Below are 16,044 nucleotides of genomic sequence, written 5' to 3' on the forward strand. Positions count from 1 at the left end.
GGGGGAGGGGAGAGGAGAGGGAGAGGGAGTGTCACTTGTGACCTAAAAGGAAACAAACAGAGATATTAATCTGAACAAGTAACAAATAAGATTTTATAGAGAACTATATAGATATATAGTGGGACGCGGGTGGCGCTGTGGGTAAAACCTCAGTGCCTAGGACTTGCCGATCGCATGGTCGGCGGTTCGAATCCCTGCGGCGGAGTGCGCTCCCGTCGTTCGGTCCCAGCGTCTGCCAACCTAGCAGTTCGAAAGCACCTCCGGGTGCAAGTAGATAAATAGGGACCGCTTACCAGCGGGAAGGTAAACGGCGTTTCCGTGTGCTGCGCTGGCTCGCCAGATGCAGCTTGTCACGCTGGCCACGTGACCCGGAAGCATCTGTGGATAGCGCTGGCTCCCGGCCTATAGAGTGAGATGAGCGCACAACCCTAGAGTCTGGCAAGACTGGCCCGTACGGGCAGGGGTACCTTTACCTTTACCTTTATATAGATATATATGGAAAGCCTCTTAGGAGTAAGGGGTTGATGGGTCCACCCCATCTTCACCTAGAAATGATGTTAGGCCCACATGGTGCAGGTCAGGTGTCTGGGTCTGGATTGTGTAAAAGAGGAGCCATGGGTATTAACATAGCAGCATCTTCTTTCTACCACAACTGGAGATACTTGTGAGCTTTATAATTGCTTAGTTCAGAATGCAAACTTCAGTTACTCATGTCTGCCTCAAATACCAGGCAAGAAGAACAATTCCCCTCCCACTTGCAAATTTTCAGCCCTTCCTCCACCTGCGTCTACTCGCTGCTTCTTCTGTGAAAAGGGTGGGTGATGGACTCTGCTGATCCGTCAACTGGAGAAACAGTTGACTCCGATTTACGCAGAATAAGCTGAGCTATTTCCTGGTGCATTAGGGAACCATCTTCCAATCCAAAGGATACTATGGGAAGGGGGTAATTCACTCATTGCCAAACACAGCTTCTGTAGCCCCCTTCAGCTTCGCAAGAAATAACAAACAGCAGAAAAGCCTTTTCTCAGAAAGAGAACACTCTGTGAACCCACATCTCTCAAGATCCAAGCCCAGCCCTCCAATCAATGAATCACACTTGTTTGCGAATTGTATTATGTAGTTCGCTGGAATTTCAAGCTCTTTGAGCACAGCATGTTATGCTTATATGGAAAATGGAGACACACACAGCTTGGTGGAAGCAGTATTTTGATTGATTCTTTCCACTTAATAAGAGGGGAATTTCAAAACTTAACATTCATTGCTTGGTATGCAGGATATTCCTCACCCATTACAACTGCAGTATCTTAGTGACCTACTTTTAGCAGAGATGGAGTTTATGCTGTGAGAATTTAGCACCAAATGCTTTGAAATGTCTACTGAAAGGTCTGTAGCCCACGTTATTAATGTGCATGCCATCCAGGCATGTGATAAGCAATGATCTTTATATACTAATCTCAGAGTGATGCAAAATGTAAATGGACCTTCAGCCTTACAGCAAGCCGTACCTGCAGAGAATGACTCTGTTGCAAAGCACTGAATATTAAGAGCCTGTAGCATAACATGAAAGAGAATGCTTTTCTCTACCAGAATCAGTTAATTTTGGTGTTACTCGGTCCCTGCATGTCTTTCAACACCAGAAAACAATAGCCCAATTTCAAAATAAAAGCTAGGCTTCCGTACAAAGATGAACACATTAATCTGGGAGACGCACTATGACCCCTCTACCCATCCTAAAAATGTCCAGTTTGTACATTTTTTTTACTGTTTTCTGAACACCTGATTTCTTTGCAGTTCAATGATACCAAGGACAGAAAAGTACTTTTCCAGAGACAGTTCCTATGCCTCTGGTTGTGAGCTACGAAGCCTAGATTGGAGCGTGGGCAGCTTGACTCAATAGCTGTTAAACTCCCTTACACAAATAATAATCTTTTATAGCATTTTCAAGTTTGGAAGAGAAAGAACTGGCAAGGGAACTGCACTCCCTACCTTCTGGTTCCTTTGAGATGTACTAGGTTTATTAATTATTTATTAATAAATAACATAAAATAAAAATAAGCATTCAGTCTGCTATCATCAATACGAGGGAATTTCACTTTTCTGCCAACAGCTTCATCCTCCTCTCTCCAATCAATCCAGGCCTTAATTACTAAATAGAACAGATCCACCGACACCACCCCAAACTTATAAATTCCAAGAAAAGTTACATTTCATTATGTTACATACACGGATACATTCAATACAAATAACATACCTCACTGCAGAGTTGCACAAAAGAGGACTGATTACTACAAACAAGGGAGGATTGTTTGTTTGACATTGATCCATTCCTTGATGCTTCTTGTAGTGAATGCTGAGACAGGCTGGCACTAAATGTTTAGGGTCGTGGGGAGCAAGACCAAGATGATGATGATGATGATGATTTATACCCCACCCATCTGGCTGGGTTTCCCCAGCCACTCTGGGCGGCTTCCAACAAAATATTAAAAATACAATAAAACGTAAGACATTAAAAACTTCCCTAAACAGGGCTGCCTTCAGATGTCTTCTAAAAGTCAGATAGTTGTTTATTTCCTTGACATCTGATGGGAGGGCATTCCACAGGGTAGGCACCGAGAAGGCCTTCTGCCTGGTCCTCTGTAACTTCCCTTCTCGCAGTGAGGGAACTGCCAGAAGGTCCTCAGAGGTGGACCTCAGTGTCTGGGCTAAACAATGTGTGTAGAGACGCTCCTTCAGATATACAGGACCGAGGCTGTTTAGGGCAGGGCAGGCAATCTAAGGCCCACGGGCTGGATGCGGCCCAATTGCCTTTGCAATCCGGCCCACAGACATTCCGGGAACCAGTGTGTTTTTACATGAGTAGAATGTGTGCTTTTATTTAAAATGCATCTCTGTGTTATTTGTGGGGCATAGGAATTCGTTCATCCCCCCCTAAAAAAAATAAATACAGTCCGGCCCACCACATGGTCTGAGGGACGGTGGACTGGCCTATGGCTGAAAAAGGTTGCTGACCCCTGGTTTAGGGCTTTAAAGGTCAGCACAACACTTTGAATTGTGCTCAGAAACATATTGGGAGGGAGGAAGTCAGCAGACTTCCCTTAAACAAAGGCAAAGTGCTCTTGGTGGGTCCTCTTATAAGACAGGGACAAAGTCACTCTCTCCCAGCCTAAGCTGCTCAAAGGTCAAAATAGGGAAGGGAAGGGCAAGTACCCTGCCTTGAATTTTTTGAAGGAAGGGCAAGAGACAAATGTAGCACATAAAGAAAAGCAGTGTCTGTTGCATTAAAAAAAAAAAAGCAGATTCATTTATTCACTTAAACATTGTGGGTTGTAGCCAATGCTCTGTGGGCAGAAGTCCATTTGCACAATGGGACTTTCCTCTCCACTCCTCCGTACCCCCCCCCCCAAATCTGCTCCAGAGGGTCTGCTAATCCTCCAGAACTGATTTTGGTGGCATGCAGGGAGTTACAGGGGAAAGGAGAAGAGGAAAAAGTTCAATTCTGCAAGCAGAAATATATTGCACAAACAGAAAAGTATGGTTGGATAAAAATTAATTAATTTATGACATATCCCCCCTTACCTTCCTCAATAACATGTAACAACCACTCATTTTGCACACATATTGAACACAAAGCAAAATGCTCCAATATCCATAATAAATCAGGAAAAATAAGCAGAGACTTTAAGGGTGTTTTGAATATTGCAGAATCCAGCTACAATCTAACTCCCCAATGTATTCCTTGAGCTGCAGAAATGTGCTCAAACAAGCTGCAGACTTAGAAACAATGAATATGGTAACTAGGCTTAAAAATTGTCATGGTTTATTTGCTGTGCTGTATTGACTCAGGCTCTCGTGTATAACACAGTATTATTTGCTCACTCTTCATTCACTGAATGATGTCAAAGCAAATTGAAGTTATATAAATATCATTAAGGTTGTACCACAAAACAAGACACACAAAAGGAACAAAATATTCCATAAGACTACCTCATGTCGTACTAGAATGTTGCTGAAGGCACTGCGATGCTAGAGGTGTTATCTTTCAGATGATACAAACCCAAACCCCTTATCAACCCTGCCATAGAATCAAAGAATCAATTACAAAATCACATGAATTTATAATAAATGCAAAATCCATTTCTCAGACTCAAGGCTACCACAGAAGTACCCCTCCTTAAAAACATTATGGCGCTATTTCATTTATGCCACATCCTTGGATATAGATTGATATTTATGTTTCTAAACTGAAGCCACTAAATACAGATTTCTACCAGGGACAAAGGTTTTGCTGGACTGTATTTGTACTTATGCTTAATTTGGTGCACTAAAAGTCTTAAGATAATTATATGGGTTTTGGAGGAAAGAAAATCCAGGTGGGTTTTTATTCATCCTATTTGAGTTCCACAGAAATATAGCCATGAATTTCCTTCCTTCGTTATACAAAGAACTTGCTCACAGAAAAGAAAAATTTCCCATACATCAATCATATAACTTAAAAGGTCTCTCTAGAATTGCTTTTCAAAAAAATTACTGTATATATGATTTCCTTATAAGCACAGACCCATTTTAATGTTCCTTGTTTATTTCCCTCTCTGGGATGGGGTGTTTAAAAACAGTCTTGCAAAAAAGTGACTGATACTGAGCAACCATCTCAAGGAAGTGTTAATATGGTAAAAATGGCAAAAGCGTTTGCTGGTAATAGTCTATCAATCCACTCGACAATCACCTCCTACTGAACAGGTTAAGTGAAAGCAAACAACTGGTTTACTGTTCTGTTATTAAAATATTATAAAAACTCGCTGAATCAGAACAAAAGTCCCATCTAGTCTAGCATTCTGTTCTAACAATGGCCAACTAGATACCAATGGGAAGTCCAAAAGCAGGACATAAATAAAATAGCATTATCCCACTCAAAACCCCCGCACCTGGTACTCAGAGGCACCACACCATCATATGGGAAGTAATATCAAGTAATTGAGGCTAGTAACTTCTGATATAAAATGTTAATATAATGAACAATGACTAGCACATATCTATTATATGAATTGTGTTATCATTTTTAATGGCTTCATAAAAATTATCAGGGTCTATTGTAGGAAAGCAATAGGAAAGCATGAAAGAAAACCCTGGCCTATATATTATATACCATGCAACCACTCTATTCAGGTATTATAAATGGATTTCTACATTTTGAATCCTGAGACCTCAAAAACAAATTTTGGAGAAGTCAGGACAGAAATGTAAGATGATAGGACGATTAACACCAATGGTGAAAACAGCACATACATTACACTGGCTAGTTTATACACTAATTCATGTGAACGAGCTACACTCTGACATTTCTTCTTGGGACTTGTCAACTAAGCACTTGTTTCTTTTAATAAATATTATTATTATTATTATTATTATTATTATTATTATTATTAGGTTTCCCCAGCTACTCTGGGTGGCTTACAGCATATCTAAAAACATAATAAAAACATCAGCGTTAAAAAGCATTTAGGACCTCAACATCCTTAACATTCTAATCCTCACCAGCGCTACATCACCATTTCCTGAGAAAATATGCTAAGTGTGGATGGCATACCTTCACCTTAAATATAGCCATCTGGGAATCCTGACTGGACCAGAGCTCCCCACAACTATTTAAAAATACATGCATGCTGTTGTCCACACTTTTAAAAGTTTGCTACCAAAAGCAATTGGGTTTGTCATGTAAAGTGCAAAGCTGTTCAGAGTGGAAAGCCAGGATATGCATACAAAACTGACACTGCAACTCAACTGCAATAATTTCACAAATACTGCAAAAGCAGAAGAGCTGACAAAAGAATCTTAATTCTGCAGTGTGACATGAAAAACAGAAAGAGGGAAAAAAAGCACTGGACACTCTTTCTATTTACTAAAGCTTTAAACCTGTTTGTGCACCAGAGCTATTAGGTATCTGGTGTTCCACTTGTTTTGGTAGTGTAAACTTCTTAGAATATGCTTTCATCTCTTTCCGCCTCGGCAGAAGGCCACATCACTTCAAATTATCTTCTCTTTTGTTTATGCCTGTGAATTTTTGTACTCCATGCTATTGCTTAACTAGCTTATTTGAAGCATTTTTGTAACATATGGGATTTACACCCCAATCCTCAAAGCGTAGTACCACTGAAAACCTCCTGTGGAATAAACGAAATATGCACAAGTAGAAGAACTTGAGGATCAGCGCTATAGCTTGTCTGGAAAATGGTCTACTGATATAACATTGTGTTGTACCATATGGTATTTCTGATTTGTGAAAAGGCAGACTATTTTAATTTCCAGCACAGTAAGTCCCTTAATCTGAGCAAACCCAAATATCCAGCTAGAATCCAAAACGTAATAAACAGAAGGATAATCAAAGCCAAGAAGGTGAAAGTATGCTTAATAAGATACTCTCCCAGATGAACACCTCAATCCTTGTAATTTAGTACTGCAGTGATATTTTAGAGCAGTTGAAGTATTTGGGTCAACAAGTCTATCAGTCCAACAGGCAAGGCTCATAGAACATGCAATATTCCTCCAAATAGCAGACAAGTCACTCACCATCTCAGTGCAATCTTGATTGGTGTAGTAAGACAGGATGTGAACAGGTCAGCTGGCAGGTCAGGGATCATCGGTAACAACTCACTGGCTTCACATGCTGCCAGTTGAATGCAATTTTTCATTGAAGGAGGCAAGGGCATCTGAGCCAGTGGATGGTTAGGGTTAATTGCAGCCACCTTCATAGGAAATTAAAACAAACAGCAGTTAAGTCTTCCTACTGATTAACTACCAGTATCTAGAAAATCTTCTGGAAACAAAACTAGTTAGGAGATGCCAAAGCTCAGAGAACCATTCAACTCATCAACAATTAAATTACTAATGATACTGGTGCAGATTGCAAAGCAGAAATGAATAGTTCTAGCCTATCCAAAGGGTGACTGCTTATCCAAAGGATGCCTTCCTATACTCTTTAGTCATGGCACGGGTCATTTATCTCAAAGGCACTACCTTAGTGGTTGCAGGAAGGTGGCTGCATGAGCTGCACAGCCTGAACTTCTGCCTATATTGGCCACACGGGCAACTGAAAACCAAGATAGGGTTTAGAAATGAAGCCTAGGATACAGGCTGTTCAGGTGCCTTAAGTGGTATGTTATTTAATATAATATTTTTCTATTCTACCTACACATCTTCAGTTCCCAAGCTGGCTAATAGACAATAAACTATGAAGTTACAACAATACACAATAAAGCAGCATATTATAAATCACAAAATAAAATATAAATTCAGTGTTGATTTTACTTTGCTTTTAACAGAAGGGTTTGGGTTTGCTTGCTTGTTTTTGCATATTTTGTTGTGGCAAAGGCCTAAAAAAAGCATTAAGAAAGCATTAGGGGGGAAATGAGGAAAGCATTTAAAGATCAGTCAGTTGGACTGAATCCTTTGAACCCTCTTTGCTAGCACCATCATCATATCATAATGCCTAAGACCAATCCATGACGTCTCTACTCGTTTTTCCTTCATCACCCTGATTTTTTTTAAAAAAAATGTTTAATTTGAGACTATGATAATTTGATCCAATTTCCATTATAAAGACGTTGCTTGAGTACAAGTTTCTATAGGATGCTCAACAAAAGACTGGACCACCAAATTGGCCATTCAATGAACTACTGTAGATATCACCACCTCATTCATGAACAGTGTTATTATAACCTGAAGTAGCTCAATAGTATAAATATTAATTGGCTGAAAATTATTATGAAAGAAAAACTTCTCTGTCATCATTTGAAAATGCTTAGAAAGAAAACATACTAAAAACCAGTTTAGCAGCCTTTCATGAAACTGTCTATAAATGATGCACAGTGTCTCTCCGAGAGAGTGAAAAAATACGTTTCTGGTATCTCATGGGATTTCTGGTGTTGAAATTCTGGCTGCAGGGAAGCAATTGTTCCAAATTACAAATGTGAGAAGAAATAGTGCTTCCAAACCTCCACAATGGAGATCAGAAATATTAATTAGCTAGGAAAGGTCTGTATAAACTAGCCCTTACTCATATTCATGTGCAAATTAGAAATAAAAAGGAGAACTGCAAGAAGATAAAACATTACGCCTGAGGGAACAGGGCAGAAGGGAAAGAATCCTTATGGGAAAATGAATACACACACAGAGAGAGAAATGAAAGGTCTTCTTTAACTGCTAAGATTGCATGTAGGCAGTTTGTATGGATCCTTTCTCAAAGCTCAATTTTAAAATGGGCCTTTGATGGTAACCAGCTTGGAAAAAAGAAAACGTTTTTTCGGAACACTCCACAGCAGTTGGTCACAGGAGAAATTTCAAAGCAAGTCCCTAACACTTTAGTAACCAGAAGAAGAGCCAACATAGTGAAACTACTCCAAAGCAGGAAATTGCTTCCCAAGGTCTGGATGACATCACTGGTATGAATTGAGAACGGTTCATTCCCTGTTTGCCATGAAAGCTGAGCCACAATGAGAGACAGAAATAACAGAAACGTCAAACAGCTTGCACATACCGTATTTTTTGCTCTATAAGACTCACTTTTTTCCTCCTAAAAAGTAAGGGGAAATGTGTGTGCGTCTTATGGAGCGAATGCAGGCTGCGCAGCTATCCCAGAAGCCAGAACAGCAAGAGGGATCGCTGCTTTCACTGCACAGCGATCCCTCTTGCTGTTCTGGCTTCTGAGAGTCAGAATATTTTTTTTCTTGTTTTCCTCCTCCAAAAACTAGGTGCGTCTTGTGGTCTGGTGCGTCTTATAGAGCGAAAAATACGGTACTGATGTTCAAAACAGACTCTTATCCTAGTAACAGTCCTGTCATCATCCAACCAACCAGATTTCACTACAATACAACAGTTACTGAGAGCAAACAAAGCTAGGCAACGTGGCTATGCCTGCTTCCCAAAGGCCAAGTGCTGCTAACATTTTTGAGCCCAAGGGCACACTGGGGATTTTGGGAGTCAGCTGTGGGCATCACCACCTCTGGTTGCTTCTCCTCACCCTTGATCAATGTCTCCGCCCCACAGACAGAGAGAAAACACATTAACATGATTGCATACATGTTTTTGGTCTCGTCATGTTTAAACAGTAAAGGTAGAGCAAGTACCAAAGTACATATTTTTCAGTATAAAACTACTTTGAAGAGCAAATTTCTAATTACCCCTATGCATTTAAAGACATAAGCATCTTAAACCACTGTCTTTTCAGCAGTAGATATTACAAACCAGTGCAGTTACAGAAAAGTAAATATTAAACCTGCTAATTTAAAGGAGATAACTTACAATAATGGCTCACTTAAAGAATTAAGCATTTTTCTGCAATGTGCTTTTATATTACTGTTAGGGAAGTAACCCCAACCACACTTTGCTCGATCTTTACTTAAATAGTTTCTTAACCTGACTTTCAAACAGTAACAAGTAGTGTTGTTCCATACTAAGCTTGTAATACAAAGCAAACTCAATGAAAAGTGACTTGTTCCTATGGTGAATATTCCACATTTACAACTTTGCAAGGTTCCGAGGGAAATTAATGGTGGTAAGAGGATGCCGCTGAAACTGAAGAATGGGATTTGGGTGAGGTGGTAGCTAACTTGCATGTAGTGCTATGTCATGTAACCCACACTGCACTCTACAACGGAAGGATACCTTTATACAGTCTTAAGGCTGCTCTCTGTACCATGTACCTCTTGAAGACAGCATCAGATTCTCTCACAGCTGATGCCATGGTTTCAGCCATGTGTTCACATGCGTACTATGTCAAAACTTGACAGTTCTGAAATCTCTGTTGAGGTTTTCGGTCATCAAGCCCATAAAAAGTTTATGCAATTCTTTTTCCAGTGTCCTTAGTGGTCTTAACTAAATTCTTGGCAAGCTGCTGCTGATCCACCTTCTTCCTGTTCCTAAGCCTAGCTGACCTAGGTCAGTGGGCCTCCTTCGCAAAACTAGCGCTGCCTCCTCTTCAGCATGTTTCTCAAGGACAGTGCACTTCTCAGGTTCTTCTTGTTCATCTATGATACCTAAAGATCCTGTAAGAAAGAGGATAATGAAATAATTAGAACCGAGGGTGCTTCTGAGATGATGGTAAGTTGTTCTCTGGCAGTCAGCATCCCAAAGATGACTTTAGATTGGGAATGCAGTAAGCTTACCTTGAGAGAAATCCCTAGAGCGAGTATGCTCCAAAGCAGGAATGGCTCTCTGTTCAAATCCAAAGGCGGAGGCAGGGGTTTGTCTGTCAAGGCCTGCTGGATGTCAAGTTTTGCTGAGTCAACCATCTGTTCTCCATGTTGGTCTTATCTGATAGCATCCTAAGTGCCAACACATTGTAGGTAAGGTACTTCCAGTGGGTTGCCTTCTTGAACTCCCTTTTCCCGATACCAAGTCCAGCAAAATATGCTGATGTTCCTTCTGAGTCTGCTATGGCTCTCACTTTTCCTCTTCATACTTTTAAGATAGAAGAATGTTGAACTCTTCATCCTGGAGCAACACTGTAGACCCGATTGGTGGTAGAGCCCTTTGATACACCATTGCGATGTTTGACAGTTGCTCTTCTGATGGTATTATCTTCATATCCTCAGAGATAGAACTTGGACTAACCTTGGGCTGTAGACATGTTGTCACCCTACACATGGTCAAACCAAGCAGCTTTGTCCACTTTACATGAAAAAGCCAGGATCCAGGGGCACCTGGACTGCTTTTGACCGTACAATCACAAGGCTTGAAGTTGTAAACGCTGAGGGACAGGAGTGCTAGGCAGTGTTGGTCTATGCAGAATTGGTAGCTCTCCTTGGCCAGAGAATCCTAGGGTGGGAAAACGAGTCTGCCTTGTCTGGCCAGAGGATAATGGTGCAGTGATGGGGCTTGATTGAAGGTTTCCTTTGCAGTTGTTCTACAATTAGCCCTCTGACACTTGATTGGGAACAATGTTGTCACTCCATGAGGTGTAGCACAGAGTCACATCTTTCTTGTCTATAGAAGACTGCTAATCACTGAAGAGCATCATCCTGGACCCCACTCCTGAGTGTTTGCTGTGGGTAGTGATTTCCTTCTTTCTCAAGGCATTCATTTTCTTCCTGTACTAGACAGCATTCTGATTGTATCCTTGCTAGCACATCTCACTGGAGAGCCAGATGAGCACAGTATCCTTCCTATACCAAGGAACCAGTTCCTCTAGGACAGGGGTCTGCAACCTTTAAGACAAAAAGAGCCGCTTGGACCCGTTTCCGAAAAAAAAACAACAACTGGGAGCCGCAAAAACATTGCAACATTTAAAACAAATATAACACTGCATATATTGTTTCTGGCCTTAATGCTATATATACAGGATCGTGCAGTCAGCTGTCAATCTCAAGAAAAAAGGACAAATTAATAGCTAATTAAAATATTTAATTTACAACCAGGTAACCAGGTTAATGGGACTTTTGCTCCTGAACCTCAGTGCTCAGTATCTGCACATCAGGGCTGTAAGACGTCACCTTCATTTTCACACAGGCTTGCAAGCTGTCATCTGTGAGGCGTGATCGGTGTTTGTTTTTAATATAGTTCATGTTGGAGAAGACCTGCTCACATACATATGTGGAAGAGACCACAAGGGCCCTCGAGTCCAACCCCCTGCCAAGCAGGAAACACCATCAGAGCACTCCTGAGATATGGTTGTCAAGCCTCTGCTTAAAGACCTCCAAAGTAGGAGACTCCACCACACTCCTGGGCAGCAATTCACCAAACTTTCACCAAACTTTCCCCTGCTTCAAGCAACTAAAAAGGGGCTTCAGGCAACTAACTCTACGTGGAATTCCACGGGACCGCGACTGCATAATCAATGCCACAAAATGCCAAAGAAAATTAACCAGGGCCCCAGTGAACCATAAATCATAATCAGTGCCTGATGTAAATAATAATTAATAATGAGGGCCCAATGTCATCCTCGTCATTATAAAAATAATCCCTCTCTTCGCGCCGCCCAGCCTCCCAAGAAAAAAACCCCACTTCAAAAGGTCACAAAGCACAAATTCCACGCGACCACAACTTGCTATGCCCAATAACCAATGCCCCCAAATGCCATAGAAAATTAATCAGGGCCCCAGTGTACCATAAATCATAATCAGTGCCTGATGTAAATAATATATAATAATGAGGCATTCGTCATTATAAAAATACCTTTTTTGACACTTTTTATTATTTCTTTGTTTGACCCCTCAGAATTACTCCTCCTCATATAAATAAACATTTAATTAACAAGTTTCCTTTTTTTGAGTGTGTGTTCTTCACTCCCCTTCAAAACAGTGACCAGTGTATATGCCCCCTTTCAATGCAGCCTGCTTACAAAGGCGGGACGACAAAGACCAGCAATAAGCTGTTGCATAACGTTAAGGAAAACAATTCACCAAACTTCCCCCTGCTTAAGTTTAAAAAGGGGCTTCAGGCAACTAACTCCCACGTGGAATTTCCTATAGTAAGATGGCGGCCGCCTCAGAAGACCACATGGGCAGATAAGATGGCTGCTGGGACGATCCGGTTACCCAGCAACAGCACAGCTGATTCCGACACTTTTGAAAGCAGCCGGCAAAGCAAGTGTTGGAGCTCCGAAGCCACACTGCTGCGCATGTGACCAAATAGCGAGGACTTACTTTGCTAGAGACAAGCCCCGACGCTACCACAAGCCTCCCTCTCTTCGCGCCGCCCAGCCTCCCAAGAAAAAAACCCCACCTCAAACAGTCACAAAGCACAAATCAGTAAACATAATAAACATTAAATTAACAAGTTACCTTTTTTTGAGTGTGTGTTCTTCACTCCCCTTCAAAACAGTGACCAGTTTTGAACAGTGGCTTCAGGCAACTAACTCCTCCGCCTCCTCCTCCCCTTGCGCCCTCCCCTCGACCCCGCCCCTCGCCTCCTTCCCTCACGCCCGCCCCTCGCCTCCTTCCCTCGCGCCCTCCCCTCGACCCCGCCCCTCGCCTCCTTCCCTCGCGCCCTCCCCTCGACCCCGCCCCTCGCCTCCTTCCCTCGCGCCCTCCCCTCGACCCCGCCCTCGCCTCCTTCCCTCGCGCCCTCGCCTCCTTCCCTCGCGCCCTCCCCTCGATCCCGCCCCTCGCCTCCTTCCCTCGCGCCCTCGCCTCCTTCCCTCGCGCCCTCCCCTCGGCCCCGCCCCTCGCCTCCTTCCCTCGCGCCCTCGCTTCCTTCCCTCACGCCCTCCCCTCGCGCCCTCCCCTCGCCCCCGCCCCGGAGCCGCAGCAAAGGCTTTAAAGAGCCGCATGCGGCTCTGGAGCCGCAGGTTGCCCACCCCCGCTCTAGGACATGTGGAAATGGCCACTACCACCTTCTCTTCTATCCAAGATTTTGCTCTTAGCCTCTGGGAGGCCATCTGTTGTTGAGAATCCAAGGGTGTAAGGGACTAGGTTTCTTCATCCATCGTGGAGAGTGTCTGCAACTCATGGTATTTACAAGCCATAGCTGAGATTCACTGATGTGTCCTTGGGGTTCCCTTGAGTGTGTGTGTGTAAAACAACAAAAACAAAAAACCCCTACCAGTGGCATAGAAACACTGTTTGAGAAAACCAGAAACAAATGAAAGCTCACACCAACATCAGGTGAGGGGTTGTCAAATAACAGACATCCCTGCACCAAGTGAATTGTTCTCTAAGTTCTTGAACAAAAGATGCTAATTATCCTTAAGTTGCAAAGTGTAATCAACAGGTATGAAGGGTGGGGGGAGGTGTCAGGCTTTGGTATTGAAAGTATTCTTACCCTGCTAGGATTTCATGGTGCTACTTTCAGAAGTACAAATGTTTAAACCTTAGTAGTTTTAAATGTTTTAATGACTGCATTACCTTCACCCCAAAAGCTATTGTTTCATTTCCCTCTAAGCAGCTTTTAATAAAAGTACTTTTGGCTAACTATCATTATGCATGGTTCCATTGTGACCTACTGCTTTCTTATTCATCCTTTTATAGATGCTAGCTGGACAGAGGTCCCTTTGCACCACAATATGAAACTGTCTGCCTTGCGGGAAAGGGCTTGTCATGGAGAAGTGGAGCAGGGAAAGGCAACTGTTGTTAGGCAGAGTTCGGAGTAAAGTCTTCTTCAGGCAAAGCACTACAGAGAGCAGCTTCATATTGGGAGTGGTTTAGTTTTCCATTTCTTTCTTCTTTGCAAATCTGCAGCTCGGCGAGCAACTTGAGTGCAATGGCTGAGCACACCACACAGTTTACATATAATGATAAGCCACAGATAAAAGCCAGAAATTGTAGGCCAGCAATAAACCATGAATTATTATCATTGTTTGTTTGTGCTTAACAAACCATAGTTAAAGAGCTAGGCGTGAGTCAGAAAATCAAAACAAACCATGGTAGAATAACCCTGGCTGAGTACTACATACGAGCCAGGCCATGATTGTTCTGAACAATCAGAAGGCGAAGAGTTTGAAATAAAAGACACATAATAGGGCTGATTTTTTTACAAGTGTATGCACTTATTACACATTAACCAAGATCCTATTATTCAAGTGAAAGTAATTATAAAAATAGGGGCACACATCCATTTATCTGTGAGCAAATTAGTATCCCCCATCATAATGTAAAGAGCCAATACTGTGCAATTCTAGCACTATTTGACCCTTGAATTAAGGGAGTCCTGATTCTTGAGTTTTTTTCTCACTCACCCAAACAACAAGCAATAGATAACATGCAGAGCAAAAGTTTTGCTCAATAGATGAGTTAACAGACAAAATGAAGTTGAAAGCACATGCCATAAATACTGTAGTGACAACTCCTGGATTATGCTACTAACAACATCAATACACGAAGGCACTTCTAGAAAGCACATAGCAATCCTAGCTGAAAAGTAACCTATATGAAACCTGCTCACATGCCTGGCAGGGGCAAAACACAGCTCTGTAAGAGATTACCACTTTTATAAAGGCAACTCTCATATTACAAAATCAACACATTAACTACCCCCGCTAAAAGGAGCGGCACTTCTAGGTTTATTTTGTTATAGTAAAAGTCCTTGCTATTTGTAAATATGAAGCTACCACCTGATGAGTTTTTAGCAGTTCAGAATCTGGAATCAGCCAAGTAGCTGTAGCATTTGAACTGAGAGGGAAAGGCTTTCTGATGAAACAAAATCAGCTGAGTAGCTCTGGGCTAAGATGAGGGAATAGTATTGCCGGCTTTCCAGGACAAGTGTTGACTTTGTCTGGGCAGCCTTCCATTGGATAGAACAATCTTCATTCTGAATATATAAAGACCAGAAATAATCTGGAGGGAGTTATACGCTTAAAGCACAGAAGCTAGCAGGACTTACGTACATTTAGATTTATTTAGACTGTGCATAGGATTGGAATTAAAAGCTATTTAAATACTCTTGGCTACTGCGCCTCAATTTTGCTGCTTCTCTAGTCTTTTTATGTTGCAGACTGCAGCAATTCCCCTTGCTAATCAGCTGACTGCCTGGCAGCTAATCAGTAGATCAGTGACGCAACACACATCTGATAATCTCATTCATTACAAGTGACAAGTAGCAGAGATGTGAATGGGTCAGTGACCTAGCATACACAGCTTCACTCTATGGTTAGGGTCCAGGAGTTGTTATTATTATTACTGTTTTTGCAAAGGACTCTTGCACAGAGAACATTAATGCTGGCTGTTTCTTAGGATTTGGGGTGTTTAAAGTTTAAATATTGTGTCTATATTACTACTTGTCAGAACTGCTTCCAGATCCCAGCTCACAGAGGACCACGCTAGCCGGCAACACTGTACAAAAGTCTTTATTGAGTTACAGTTTCCATTTTCAAGCCGCAGCGCGCAGCTCTACGTCTTAGAAGCTAGACCGGCGAAGCTCCGTCTGAGTCTCCGCCTCCTGTACACCAACTTAATATTCTAGCCTTACTCCACCTCTTCCGTCTTTCCTTCCTTCTCTGGGTCCCTCTGCCCCCCGTGGTCTCTTCCTTCCTGGACTCTTCTGACGCTGACCCCCCGGACTCTTCTCCCTCCTTGCGGAGGGCTTTAGGACCTGGCTCCCTATCCGGGCTGCTTACTG

At 42.2% G+C, this 16,044-nt stretch overlaps 1 protein-coding gene across 2 annotated transcripts in view; it reads right to left on the bottom strand.

Annotated features, from left to right (window-relative positions):
- RPTOR (regulatory associated protein of MTOR complex 1) overlaps positions 1–16,044 on the bottom strand; it is a 327,700-nt gene that overhangs the window by 186,957 nt on the left and 124,699 nt on the right. For both annotated transcript variants that reach the window (XM_082212377.1, XM_082212376.1), the window contains exon 6: positions 6,565–6,740. In XM_082212377.1, the coding sequence (XP_082068503.1) occupies positions 6,565–6,740 (176 nt within the window). The remainder of the gene's footprint in view (positions 1–6,564; positions 6,741–16,044) is intronic.

The sequence above is a fragment of the Podarcis vaucheri genome, assembly GCF_965113315.1.
Source record: "Podarcis vaucheri genome assembly, chromosome: 2".
Lineage (NCBI taxonomy): Eukaryota > Metazoa > Chordata > Lepidosauria > Squamata > Lacertidae > Podarcis > Podarcis vaucheri.